The sequence below is a fragment of the Narcine bancroftii genome, chromosome 1 (genome assembly GCF_036971445.1).
Source record: "Narcine bancroftii isolate sNarBan1 chromosome 1, sNarBan1.hap1, whole genome shotgun sequence".
In the NCBI taxonomy this organism is placed as follows: domain Eukaryota; kingdom Metazoa; phylum Chordata; class Chondrichthyes; order Torpediniformes; family Narcinidae; genus Narcine; species Narcine bancroftii.
In genome coordinates this window covers 285,847,068-285,860,364 of record NC_091469.1, presented here as the reverse complement: position 1 = coordinate 285,860,364, position 13,297 = coordinate 285,847,068, and the positions used below count along the sequence as shown (strand labels likewise).

The window sequence follows — 13,297 nt, the reverse complement described above, 5'->3', positions numbered from 1 at the left end:
GGGGGTGCAAGAATATCATATAAAAACACTTAGACACATAGAATCTGGAAGAGAAAGGGGCATAGTCTCATGGGACATAAAAATTAACTCTATTAAATGGTTGTCTGAAATATTCAATAGACATGAATGGCTTTTGTTTTTAAACTGAGAGGAAAAAAAAATGTATCGAACATTTGGCTGTTCACAGGTTGCAGCAAGTAATTGGTTTCACCAGAATTAAAGGAGTTTCTTGATCTGAGAGATGGCTTCCAGGTCTCAACCTTTGCAATGCCCTGTTGCCCAAAACAGGTTGGGGTGGTTTCTATTGATTACCTGTATACAGAAGCAACAACTGTAGTAAAAAGTTGTGATGATGAGCCAACTCCAGATTTAGTAGGTGGCAAGTGGAGAGAGAAGTGAGAGCCACAAGATGGGTACCATGGAGCTGTTAAACTGGAGGCCTTGATAGTTTAAAAATGTGGCCCAGAACTTGCAGCTCTTATTGAGAAATAGTTTAAGGAACAAAAGATGGATTGAATATATGATAGATAATACAGACATTTATCCTGACACTAGAAAACATGCACAATAAATAACACATAATTGCGTAAATAACATAATTCAGAAGAATTATGAAACTGGAATGTAGATTTCTATGAAAATTGGGGAGATTTTTTTTCCCCCAGCAAAATAATCAGTTACAAGCTATTTAAATGGCCTCTGTTTGATGTACTTTCTCTTTCTCATTTTTCAGCCCTGAACAAATATCTCAGCATCGCAAATGGATGTGGCACAGGAAAGCACTGAATATACTATAGTAGTATTACAGCTCAAAACTGTGAATTGTAGCCAGGGACCATTTCTGTAGTGTGAGCTTAAACTCAGGTTTATATATAGTGTGAATATAGAATTTTCAATAATAAGAATTTGAAATAAAATTAAGTTTATTACACTTTTATTTTGACCCAAAACTGTTTTGTAAACTGCCTTAAAGTGACTGTAAATTGTATATAGAGGTTGCGTAACCTTGCTTGCAAACTTCAGAATATCATAAAAGACATAACTCAAACTCATAATTTATAAATTACGTACACCGTTTGCAGTGTGGTTTCCATTTGGGAAAACAGTGAAGATACAGTGTGTTTGAACACCTTGGCTTTGGCAAGCAGCTGCTAAACTGTGAATTTTTCTTGTGTTTACTTTAGCATATGGATTCGGGAAAGGTTTACAATTAGTATTGCATTCACTGTACTTTATTATCTTGTCTGTGAAACTGCATTTGGAATGCTTTTTTTGGTAAAGACCTTTTGAAAAGGTGGCCTTTCTTAATTTGATTAGCTAGGACTATTAATGGATGGTAGAGGTATATGAATTCTATTTTGTTATTTATGTATTAAATGTTTGAAAATCTGAGGAGGACACACAGCTAATGTCAAAACCAGATGTTTTGAAAACGGTGTAGATTACTGCTGCCTATCTGTACCAGCTGCACTGTGTTTCAATGGCTCTTCTCAGGAATAAATCTATTTGTGTACAACACGGATTTTAAACAAATACCTTTCATCCTTTTCTGACAGAAATTACATGGTGATTTATTTCACTAAGGAGACTACATAAAATACAGGTATGGAGATTTTTTGTGGACCCAAAGTGTCTCAGGACGAGAGAGAGACAAATCTGGGTGCGCATAAAGTCAATATTATATATGAGGACACTGGCCCCTTTCTAATTACCACATATACTCATGTAATAACCCCCCCAGCCTAAAAATCACATTTTCTGTACGACCCATATAAAAGTCCACCCACCCTCCCCCTATTTTTGGGCCCATCTGAGTTCCCGGTGCCTCAACCATGAACCCTCGCCCCGGCCACTCACCTATCAGAACTCCCGATGCCCTGAATGCAGACTCAGCACTGGTCTCAGCCATCCGAGCTCCCGACGCCTTGGATGATGCAGGTATTAACCATGGTCAAAAGTATGCCCGGTGTAAAAGTCAACCACCACCCCCCATTTGACCTGAAAAATTGGTTCATAAAACTCTACTATTACACGAGTATGTACAGTGTTTGCTCTTCCATGCGTAGAGATCAACTGTCGATATACTCATCATATTCATTCAGACACTGTACAATATTGACAACTCGTTTGTTGAGGCTGTTTGGAACCTCTACAAATTTTGGATAAGGACATGTCCTTGGTAAAACATGCAAGTAGGTTTTAGTCAACCCAACTTGTCACTTTACTAATTTGTATGGTGTTTTTGTGAATATCATGGGATTGATGACATGGACCTCCAGGTGAAATCTCACTAGTGCACTGTATGAGAAGAGTGATTATAAAATGTGAAGAAAACTCCTTCTTTGTGCTGCACTAAAAACATTTTGGGGGGGTGGGTGGGGGGGGGGAACCTGAAGGAAGTTGCAGATGCTGCAAAGTTGAAATAAAATGCTGGAAATGATCAGCAGGTGAGGCAGCATCTCTGGACAGGCTGGTGGCCTTTACTGGAATTGTTTGAAATCAAATAAGTTTTAAGTTACAGGAGAAAAAGGAAATATCTATGGGGATGAGGCCAATAGAGACCGGGCAATGAATCCAGATGAATCGTTCCTTCACATATCTGACGAAAAGTCATTGACCTGATACACTAACTTGTTTTCTTGCTTGACATTTTTTGCCTGACCCATGTTTCCAGCCGTTTGTTTGTCAATGGGTTATGGTATGAGGAAGATGTGTGGTCAGTGGATGTATCGAATTAAAGAATTGCATTTGGTATTGTGCTTTTCACCATAGCAAGGTGCCACCAAAATTATTTTAGAATGGTGAAAATGCGGCAGCCAATTTGTTCACAGCAAGTTTCCACTAGCACCAAGAACCATTGACCAGATAATCTGCTTGCCAGATTTCTTTTACTTTACCACACTAATTTTGGATAAAGTGATTCTTGAAGACAGAGTTATAGAAGGGGAATAGTGTGCATAAAGACGTAGAGCAAATAGACCAAACAGTTTGTATTTTATATTAAAACCAAAAAGCTGGAAATGCTCACCAACTCTACTGCATTTGTGGAAAGAGTTGGGTTCCAGGTTAAAGATCCTTCATCAAAAGAGGTGTTTTTATTTCAGATTTACAGAATCTGCAGTTTTTTTTAATTTCTATGTTATAAATCAATGTTCACATACTTTTCAAGGCATCAGAGTTTTGCAGACTTTTGAACTGGATGGTTTCCAGTTGTGCTTCTGTGTCACTAATAAGAAAAAGACAACAGGAAAAATAATTTTAATTTTGACAACTGCAGCTATTCTCAACAGAGGCTCTGGGGACCACAGCATTTTTAAGTAAAAGTCTTGTTTTCTATTTTACCTCTTAACAATTATTTTTGTCTTTCATGTAGTCAGTTGGAGAGAAGTACAGAAGAAACCAAAACTTGACGGCTTCACAGGGAAGGGGGCCCATAAACTTTGCTCAAAGCAGAGTCCTAAAGGGGGCCACAGCCAAGAAAAAGGTTGACAATGGCTGGGCTGATTTCTTTGGTGGGGGGGGGGGGGGCGTCATAGCCAAATGGATGGCTCGACTAAGAGACATGTATTAACTGCAGGATATCAGGGCTACTTGAATATGTTTACATAATGGAATGGGATTTTTTAAAATTCTGTTCTGAGGAAGCAGACAGAAACTTGTCAGTTGCACAACTATTTACCATCATCCCTAAATGAGCCACAATGGAAGTGTGTAAATTTGTCCTAAACTGTTTATAATGGAAAATCATTCCTTTAAACATTTTCTACGACCTATAGAGAATTTATGAACGAAACTGCAGCAACGTCTGATTGAAAATGGATGCGAGGAAAAGAGGATTACAAATAAATTGAATGCACCAATCCCAATTTGTGAAAAAGACACCATCTCCATATAAGTGGAAATTGTGAAAATTGAAATTGTTTTATAAAAAAATTACTAAACATCCTCTGGATGAAACAACTGAAATTATTAATCAGTGCAATTCAATAGGGGTGGAGTAGAAACTCAGCTGAAGATTCACTTCTAAAACCTACATACAAATGCATTTTAAATTTCACAACGATTGATCAGTTCCCAGAAATGTCAGGAAAAATTTCTCGAATGATTAATCACTGTGAAATGCATAGATTTATGGAGGAAAATGGTGTGCACTCAAGTCTCCCAACCAACATTGATAAGTGACCAACTAATCAATATTTCTGATGCTAATTGAGAGAAAAATTACTCAGTACATTTTATAAGAGCTGAAGTAAGATGGAACTTGTAACCTTGTGGTTTAAAAACAAGTTTCTTCCCAGTTTAAAATGTTTCAATTATTTTATTCCTTGTGTTCATTTAATGCATAGTGATTGCTCAGATGGATATTCTTGGATTCTAGCTGTTAAGAATAAATTAGATAAAAATAAAACTAGATACACTTCCTAATGGCAAAGAACAAAACATAGGCAATAGACTGTCAGAACAAAACACGTACACACAGTCGTCAAAGGCAGCAGCAAGAGACTGCCCTTTGCACCTGTTCTGCCATTCACTGTAATCAGTGAGTCACCAGCAATACCATAGTCCTGTTCTCTGTCCAAACCCTCGATGCTGTTTGTGTGGGTAAAGTATTTCCTCTTTTAAATGTATTCGGTGAAGTGTGCAGTTTCAAATTCCACACGTCACCACCTTCTAGTTGAAGAAATTTCTCCTGGCCAGAGCCTGAGATTGTCACCCACGCTTGTTCTAGATACTCCACCCATCAGAAGAAAAGATTTCCCCCACCAGTTAATTTGGCCTTGCCATAATGTGTTTCAGTGAGACCCCTTCTCTTGTTAAACTCAAGTGAGTAGATGCAGTTGACTCAATTTTTTCAATCAAACTACTGCAGTGTAATTCAGTATAGAGTTTGTATGTTCCTGTCAGGGTTAAAGGCAAAATTAACAGGCCTAGGGAACCCTTATTTTTGAGGGATGCTGGTTAAAGAAGCGATGTATAGCAGGTATAGGCTACAAGGAATAAATGAGGTACTTGAGTATAAAAAATGCAAGAAAAAACTCAGGGCAAAAGGCAGATATGAGGTTGCTTTGGCAGACAATGTGATGGAAAATCCTAAGGGTTTCTCCAGGTCCATTAAGAGCAAAAAGAAAGTAAGGGACAACATTTGTCCCCTTGGAGATCAGAGGTAGGCTTTGTATGGAGCCAAAAGAGACAGGGGAGATCTTAAATGGGTTTTTTGTAAGAGTATTCACTCAGGAAACTGTCACAGAGCCTAAGGAAAACAAGCAGTGAGGTCAGAACCAATGCATAATGGAGTTGGTGCTTGCTGTCTTAAAGCATATATCTCCTGGGCCTGACAAGATATTCCTCTGAACCTTGAGGGAGACTAGTGTAGAAATTGAAGGAGAAGCCTGGTAGAATATTTAAAATGTCCTTTGCCATGGGTGTGGTACTAGAGATTGTAGGGTAGCCCATGTTCTGCTTTAAAAAAGGCTCCAAAAGTCACCCAGGAAATTATAGGCTGGTGAGCCTGACATAAGTAGGAGGTAAATTATTGGAAGTTGTCCTAAGAGATCAGATACACAGTTATTTGGATATTAGGGATAGCCAAATGGCTTTGTGTATGGTAGGTCATGTTTAATAGTGGTTTTTTTTTGTGGAGGTTACCAGGAAAGTTGATGAAGAAAAGGTTGTGGATGTTGTTGACATTGACTTTAGTAAGGCCTATGATATGGAAGATTAGTCAGAAAGGTTCAGATACTCATTATTCATGGTGAGGTAGTAAACTGGATTTGACATTGGCTGTACAGGAGAAGCCAGAGAGTCTTAGTGAATGATTGCTTCTCAGACTGGAGGCCTGTGACCTGCCTCGGGGATCAGTGCTAGAACTATTGTTGTTTGTCATCGATGTCGATGATCTGGATGATAATGTACATTGGATCATCAAGTTTGCAGATAACACAAAGATTGGAGGCGTAGACGGCGAAGAAGGCTTTCAAATCTTGCAAAGGATCTGGGCCAGCTAAATAAATGGGCTGAAAAAGGCATGGAATTTAATGCATATAGGTGTGACCTTTTGCACATTGGAAGGATAAACCATGGTAGAACATTCATAGTGAATAGTAGGGCACTGAGGAGTGGGTAGAAGTGGGATCTGAGAACACAGATTAATAACTCCTTGAAAGTGGCATGACAGGTAGGATTGTAAAGGAGTTTTAGCATATTGGCCTTCATAAATCAAAGTATTGAGTTTCGGAGTTGAGATGTTATGGTAAAGTTGTTTAAGACACTGCTGAGGCCAAATTTGGAGTATTGTGTGCAGTTTTGGTCAACTAACTACAAGAAAGATATCAATAAGTTTGAAAGAGTGCAGAGAAGATTTACCAGGATCTTGTCAGGGAAAGGTTAAACAGGTTAGGACTTTATTCCCTGGAGCATAGAAGAATGAGGGGAGATTTGTATACAAAATTATGAGGGGGGTAGATAAACTAAATGCAAGTAGTTTTTTTTTTCCACTGAGATGAGATCCAAACCAGAGGGGATGGGTTATGGATGAAAGGGGAAAAGTTTGGGGGGGAAACTTCACACAGAATGATGGGGGTGTGGAATGAGCTGGCAGCTGAAGTGAATGCAGGTTCAATTGTACCATTTAAGAAGAATTTGGACAGGGACATGGATGGGAGAGGTATGGATGGATGTGGACTGGGTGCGGGTCAGTGGGACTAGGCAGGATAATAGTATGACACAGACCCAAAGGGCCTGTTTTCAGGTTCACTCCCTTTATGCTTGAGTAAGGGGATCATAACTACACAATACCCCAGGTCTTGTCATCTTTATTCCTATGCTCATCTATTGCAATAAAAACCATCTTACCATTTGTCATCCTAAGTGTTTAATGCACTTGTGCTTCCTTTGTGACTGGTGTACAAGGATACAAAGGTCCCTTTGTACCGCAGTATTTTCCATCTCTATTTTGCTTACTAAGGGCATATAAAACTTTGATTAGACTGTACTTTCTGCAGTTCCTTATGGCAGAGCAGTTCCTGCATCAAGCTGTGATGCATCCAAACAGAACCTGATGTACTAGCGCTCCACTCCAACTGAGCAAACCTCGCTCTGCACCTCAGACTCCTGATCGTCATCTGATCCAGAGTCTGCTGTGTGGAGCAGGATGAGACCTACTCACGCTGCTTCATACAGGGAGTGCTTAAAGAAGAGGATGGCTCCATAACATACTGCGGATCAGTAGATCCTTTTATGCTGGTCTGTATGACAGGAAGGCTCAGGGAGCAGGAGAGTCTGGACCTGCCACTGACCTGAGACAAGTTGAATGGCTCCTTCAATTACCCGGAGTCCAATGAAACTCTTGGAAGCCAAGGTTTACCGGCTGAGATGAAACACGAAAGTCTGCAAAAGCTATAATTGTAATAAAAACAGAAATGCTGGAGGAACTCAGCAGGTCTCGCAGCGTCCATCGGAGATAAAGATGTATACCTGTCGTTTCGAGTAAGAAGCAAGTAGGCGTCTGAATTAGAAGGAAGGGCGGGGTACATATCAGACAAAAGGTGTTAGATGAATATGGGATATACAGAGGTTGTAGGTCAATTGGGGTATAAGGACCAGAAGGGCCTGTTACCGTGGTGTATGCCTGCCTCACTGCGTGCTCACCATTAACGGGGACCACTCTCCTCCTCATTCCGACGATGCTCGACCTACAACCTCTCACGTGGCCGCGCTGAACCGCTCATTCGCTTCGTGCAACGCCATTGGCCACGTGGGGCCGCCCATTCAAATGGCAGGGATCGAGTGGGAGCGGGCATTGCCATTATCCGCTCCAGGGTCCAGTGGGAGATGAGCACGGTGCGCGAGCGAGCCCGCGTCCTGGGCTTGAACCTGAGCCTCGCGGCGATGAGCCCTGCCGCCAGAGCAGGTACACACTGCGCCGCTACAAAGTGGCTCTTCGCCTGGATACAAAGTTGCCTTCTCCTCACTGTTTGTTACCGCGTTCCCGTGCCGCCGGTGCGGGGAGTTTTACATAGAAGTGGCCGCTTTCTTTCAGGGTCAATGTTTAAATGCAGCCAGCCTTCTTCTTGTGCAGTTTACCCCTGTCCCTCCCCTCTACGCGCGCTCCTACACCACCTCCGCGTGCCCGCGCCAATCCTGCAGGCGTGCATTTCTGCCTCCGGCGCGTGTCTGTCCACGCCCTCGGTCTCCGAGGCGCGGACTCGCTCCCGGCACCGATACGCGCTCGCGTCCCGCGGGCCGACGCCCCCCACCCCCTCACCCCCGCCCGTCATCGCGGCCGGTGAACGATGTCCTGTTGGCGGCAATGGCTCAGTCAGGTACGGTGGAGAAGGCTGCAGGGTGGAACTGGGGCTCGGGGGAGGGAGGGAAGAAGGGTGGTGGTCGCCTCTCCCTCGCACGACGCCTCTTCCCCGGAGAGAGAGGGGACACCATTCCCAGCGTGGGACCCCCCTGCCCAACCCACCGTCAGAATGATGGTGTATGTGGACGTCTAACCTCTGGTACAGACCGGCGCCTCCACACCTCGGAGGGGCGGGGGCAGGAAAGCGCGGCGAGTTTCACGAGGGAGCTGCGCGTCCCGCGGATGGAGGAGGCGAGCAAGGTCTGTCCTACCCTGGGGAGCCTGCCTTGCCCTCCGCCTCAGCTTGATCCTGACTCCGTGGCTCTGCTTAGTGCTTCAGCTGTGAGGTTTAAGTCTCTTTGCTTTAAATGTGCCAAGATGCATTTGTGATCGAGGCTGTATCAGGGGGAAGTGAAATGAAGGGGATCTGTTCAGGTCTGCCACCCCAAGGTTCAGGGTTAGGAGGATGGCTCACTGGAAACGTCTGTTTCCACAGTGCTTCCTCTTTCTTTTTTAAGAAGCTTGGCTGCAGTTTCAAGTTTGGATTATCATTTAAAAACGGGCGGTTTTGGTCTATGGAATCTGTTCAATTATCATCGATTGCGTTTCACCTTCACTATTCCCCATGTCCTTTTGTCCCCTATTGATCGGTGCTTTGCAACGTTTACTTCCGTCGCTACGTCTGCAGACTCATGTTTGTCATGCAGCAGGAATCAGCCCAACTCTGCTCTTCAAAGTGCATCTGGTTTCATCCATGTCCTAATCTAAACCCTTCTAACCACCTGCCCAAATGTCTTTGACTGTTGTGATCATACCCACTTTGCTATCTTCCTCCAGCAACATGCCAGATATGGGCTACACTCCATGCCAAAAAAGTTGCCCCTTTGCCCCTCTCCCCTTAAACTTGTGGTCTCTAGTTCTCGAATGTTTTGCCCTGGGGTCAAACGACTGAACATTCACTTGACTTGCCTCTGTTAGGGTGGAGAATTTGTCAGGTGTGTCATGCTCACAATGAAGAAATATTATTGTGGAGATTTGTGTAGTTCAGCATATTGTTGTGGGCCGAAGGGCCTGTGCAGTTCTTCTATCTCCTTGCTTTTGCCTTAATAGCATTGAGATTATGATACCCAGTTCTAGGGTCCATCACCTGGACATGCATCCTCCAATGTACTCCCCAGCTGATCCCTCATGAACTTGGTATGTGTCAACAAGATCAATTCTTGTTCTTCTGAGTGACATGAATAGATATCCATCCTATTTGCATAACAGGCCTGACATCCCTGCATCCACTTTGAACAACCTTTATTGCAGTTCCCTCGAACAGTAAGTTCATCTTTCTCTGGGCAAAGGGGTGAAAATCATACCTGCTACTGCAGAGAGGGTCTCACAACAACTCTAATCAACCCTTCAACATGGGAATGGACCCTTCAGTCCACTGGGGCTATTAGGTACCCATCTATCCTCATCCCATTTTCCAGCATTCAGTGTATAAATATAGAAATGTGTGTGTGTGTGCTTTATGCATTGGATTACCTCTAAAAAGAAGGATTTTGCTACTCCTAACAATTAAACAATTCAATCAAGTCACAAGTAGTGGATGTATGCCATTTTCCTTCACTTGGATAATCACCCATGGTTTTTTTTTTATGATGGCACTGACTTAAAAGATAGAAGTTAGCCTCCTATTTCTTGTCTCTCTCCTCAAATGGTCTACAACCTCCACCTTAATTCTGCTAATTGACTCGATTGAAACCATTCGTTCAGTTACTGTTAGAAATGTGAACTTGCACATTGTCATAGTTTGACATTCAACTCTCCCAGAATGTTATGTTATATTTAATCTGTACTGTTTGTTTTGTGACGTACTGTGTACTGTTACTGGAACCTGAAAAATCATCTAGCTGTTTTTTAAAGAATCGAAATCCCTGGTATTTCATGGATCATTAATAGTTTTCTTCATTTCTTTCAGTTGGACTGTAGGGTTTGTCTATGGTCAATGGTATTGGTGAAATAACCCATTAATATAGAACCATCCTTATGATTATGGTAACATTGATGTATGTTATATTTGAATTTTGATCCCTCTGGATCATCTCAATGTGACCTGATGACTTTGTCTTTTTCTAATCAAGCTAATTTCTTGGAGGGTATGAGCCAAATGTGTTTAGAAAGATGAACAAGGGTTAACCCCAATCTCTTGGCCAATCTCTGTATAGTCCTTGATAGTTTTACAATTCTTGTGTCCTTGCTGTTTGTGGGATCTAGCTGATAACATTGGCTGTTGGTTGTGTCTTTTACTATAATGACTGCATTTCAAAATGTATTGCTATGGCTAGGATGTAATGAGCAAGGAAAGTCAAATCTTTAAGATTTTCCTCACAGCAGCTATTAGTTACTGTAGTTTTTTTTAATCATGTTTGATTGGCTGCTATTTATTTTGCATGTAAATAAATGGAATGAAAACCAAAGAACTCCACATCACAAACAGTCATTCAGCCCTTCTAGTTTGCACCATGCTAGCTTTCTGCATCATCCCACTGACTTGCACCAGAACCATATCCTTCTATACCCCTCACATCATGACCCTGTCCAAATGTTTCTTGCATCAAAATTGAGCCTGCATTTATCAATTCAACTGGCAGCTTGTTCCACACCCACCACTCTCTGCATGTAGAAATTAAAGGTAAATACTACACTTAGAATGTAACATACATGAAATTCTTTAACTTTGTCTTCTGTAAGGAAGACCGAGTTGTCACTTTGTCCAGCGCCCCATCACAGAAATAAGGCCCCAGCGAGGAACGATTTCATGACCCCCAGTTTACAAGACCACTGAGCTATTGGAGCCTGATTAAGTTCCCCCTAATATTCATTTTAAACTTTTCCCCTTTCACCATTAACCCAAGTCTTCTAGTTTTTAATCTCACCTAACCGCTTGCATTTATATCCATCATAATTTTGTATGCCTCTATCAAAAATCCCCTCATTCTTCTACGCTCAATGGAATAATGTCATAAACTGTTCAACCTTTTCCTGTATCTCAGTTCTTTAAATCCTGGCTACATTCTAGTAAATCTTTTCTGCGCTCTTTCAATCTTATTGAACATTGAACAGAACATGATTTACAAATTTGGATCTTTGGTGGATATCTGAATTAATGTGTCCATCAGTTGATTTTCCAGTTTTGGGTGAATTGTACCATGTCGCTTGAGGTTGTAACAATACAAATTCACATGTGGCAATCTGGTGGTGTGTGATCTCATACTTGTGAATGGGAGGGGTGAAGAGAGTGTGGCCAAAGTGGGATGAATCTTTTAATGTGGTGATTAGCGAGCGATGTTGTCGGAGGGGAGGGTCTGCATTAATAACGTGAGGTGTGTTCACAACTCCGTGGTTTCTTGCAGTCTTGGGTGGAGTAGCTCCCATACTACCTTCATCGTTGAATACCTTCAACGATGCCACTGTAGAATGTCAGCAAGTTTTTGTCTATAAATATCTGAAAAGGGGTCTTCACTCCACAACCATCTGCTTTGAGGGATGGAGACTACCCAATGAGCTTGTGCTGACATTGTGAGAGAAGCCGCGTTGTGCTTCAAGACTTTTGCTAATTTTGCATCTTTTACAGATTTGCCGCCTGTTAATCCATTCAGAGCCACGCGCATTTGGTGCAACATAATTATTTCCCTCCAGTCAGAGGTGGAGGTCAAGCGGCGGAGACAGAATCTGAGGTGCCACAATGACTGCTTTCTTGGATCTGATGCTGTGGACCTCATTCTGAGCCACCTTCTGCAGAACAAGTACTTTGATGCTGAAATCACTCGATCGAAAGTGGTGAGACTATGCCAAGCTTTGATGGACAAAAATGTATTCGAAGGAGTTGGTACAAAACTCTTTGGCAAAGTTAAGAAAGAATCTATTTTTGAGGATAGTAGCTGCAGTTTGTATAGATTTACTGCCACGCACAGGTGGGTCAATGCTGTGAAAGAAAATGTGAGCACTAGCCTGTCTCTCAGAACACAACCAGCCTCTGGATTCAGTGGATGGGGTAGCAGGTAAGCTTGTGTTAGACTTGAGTCTCTGTGCTAGAAGCAACTTGCTGTTATGGAAACTGATTCGACGTGTGTAAAATCTTATTGTGTTGGACAGAATGGTCCCTTCAACCCATCTTGTCCATGGTGACCAGGGTGCTTTCCTGAGCTAGTCCCATTTGTCTGCAATAAGCCCATCTAAATCTTTCCTGTCAATTGTCTTTTAAATTGGAATTGTATCCACCTCTGGCAGCTCCCACCACACACATCCCCATTAAATCCTCTATCTCTCATCTTAAATCTGTGTCCTGTTTCAGGTCTGGGGATATCCTGGGGGGTGGGGGGGATTGGGGGAAGGTTGGGGGAACTATGCTCCTTGTAATTTTATAAAACTGAGGTCAGTTCTCAGCTTCCTGGACTCCAGAAGACAGTATCCTCAGACAGTATCCTCAGACAGTATCCTCAGACAGTATCCTCAGACAGTATCCTCAGACAGTATCCTCAGACAGTATCCTCAGACAGTATCCTCAGACAGTATCCTCAGACAGTATCCTCAGACAGTATCCTCAGACAGTATCCTCAGACAGTATCCTCAGACAGTATCCTCAGACAGTATCCTCAGACAGTATCCTCAGACAGTATCCTCAGACAGTATCCTCAGACAGTATCCTCAGACAGTATCCTCAGACAGTATCCTCAGACAGTATCCTCAGACAGTATCCTCAGACAGTATCCTCAGACAGTATCCTCAGACAGTATCCTCAGACAGTATCCTCAGACAGTATCCTCAGACAGTATCCTCAGACAGTATCCTCAGACAGTATCCTCAGACAGTATCCTCAGACAGTATCCTCAGACAGTATCCTCAGACAGTATCCTCAGACAGTATCCTCAGACAGTATCCTCAGACAGTATCCTCAGACAG

General features: G+C 42.4%; 2 protein-coding genes across 7 annotated transcripts in view; both read left to right on the top strand.

Annotated features, from left to right (window-relative positions):
* Positions 1-1,533, top strand: part of LOC138745363 (uncharacterized) — an 85,497-nt gene extending 83,964 nt beyond the window's left edge. For all 3 annotated transcript variants that reach the window (XM_069902340.1, XM_069902335.1, XM_069902346.1), the window contains one exon: positions 734-1,533. In XM_069902340.1, the coding sequence (XP_069758441.1) occupies positions 734-739 (6 nt within the window). In that variant the 3' untranslated portion in view covers positions 740-1,533. The remainder of the gene's footprint in view (positions 1-733) is intronic.
* Positions 1,534-7,782: 6,249 nt separating this feature from the next.
* depdc7a (DEP domain containing 7, paralog a) overlaps positions 7,783-13,297 on the top strand; it is a 40,136-nt gene continuing 34,621 nt past the window's right edge. The window contains exons 1-2 of one of the 4 annotated variants that reach the window (XM_069902407.1): positions 7,783-7,909; positions 11,970-12,396. In XM_069902407.1, coding sequence (XP_069758508.1) covers positions 7,831-7,909; positions 11,970-12,396 — 506 coding nt within the window. In that variant the 5' untranslated portion in view covers positions 7,783-7,830. Of the gene's footprint in view, positions 7,910-8,140; positions 8,322-11,969; positions 12,397-13,297 lie in introns of those variants that run through there. The other 3 variants (XM_069902413.1, XM_069902395.1, XM_069902402.1) reach the window with 3 other exon arrangements.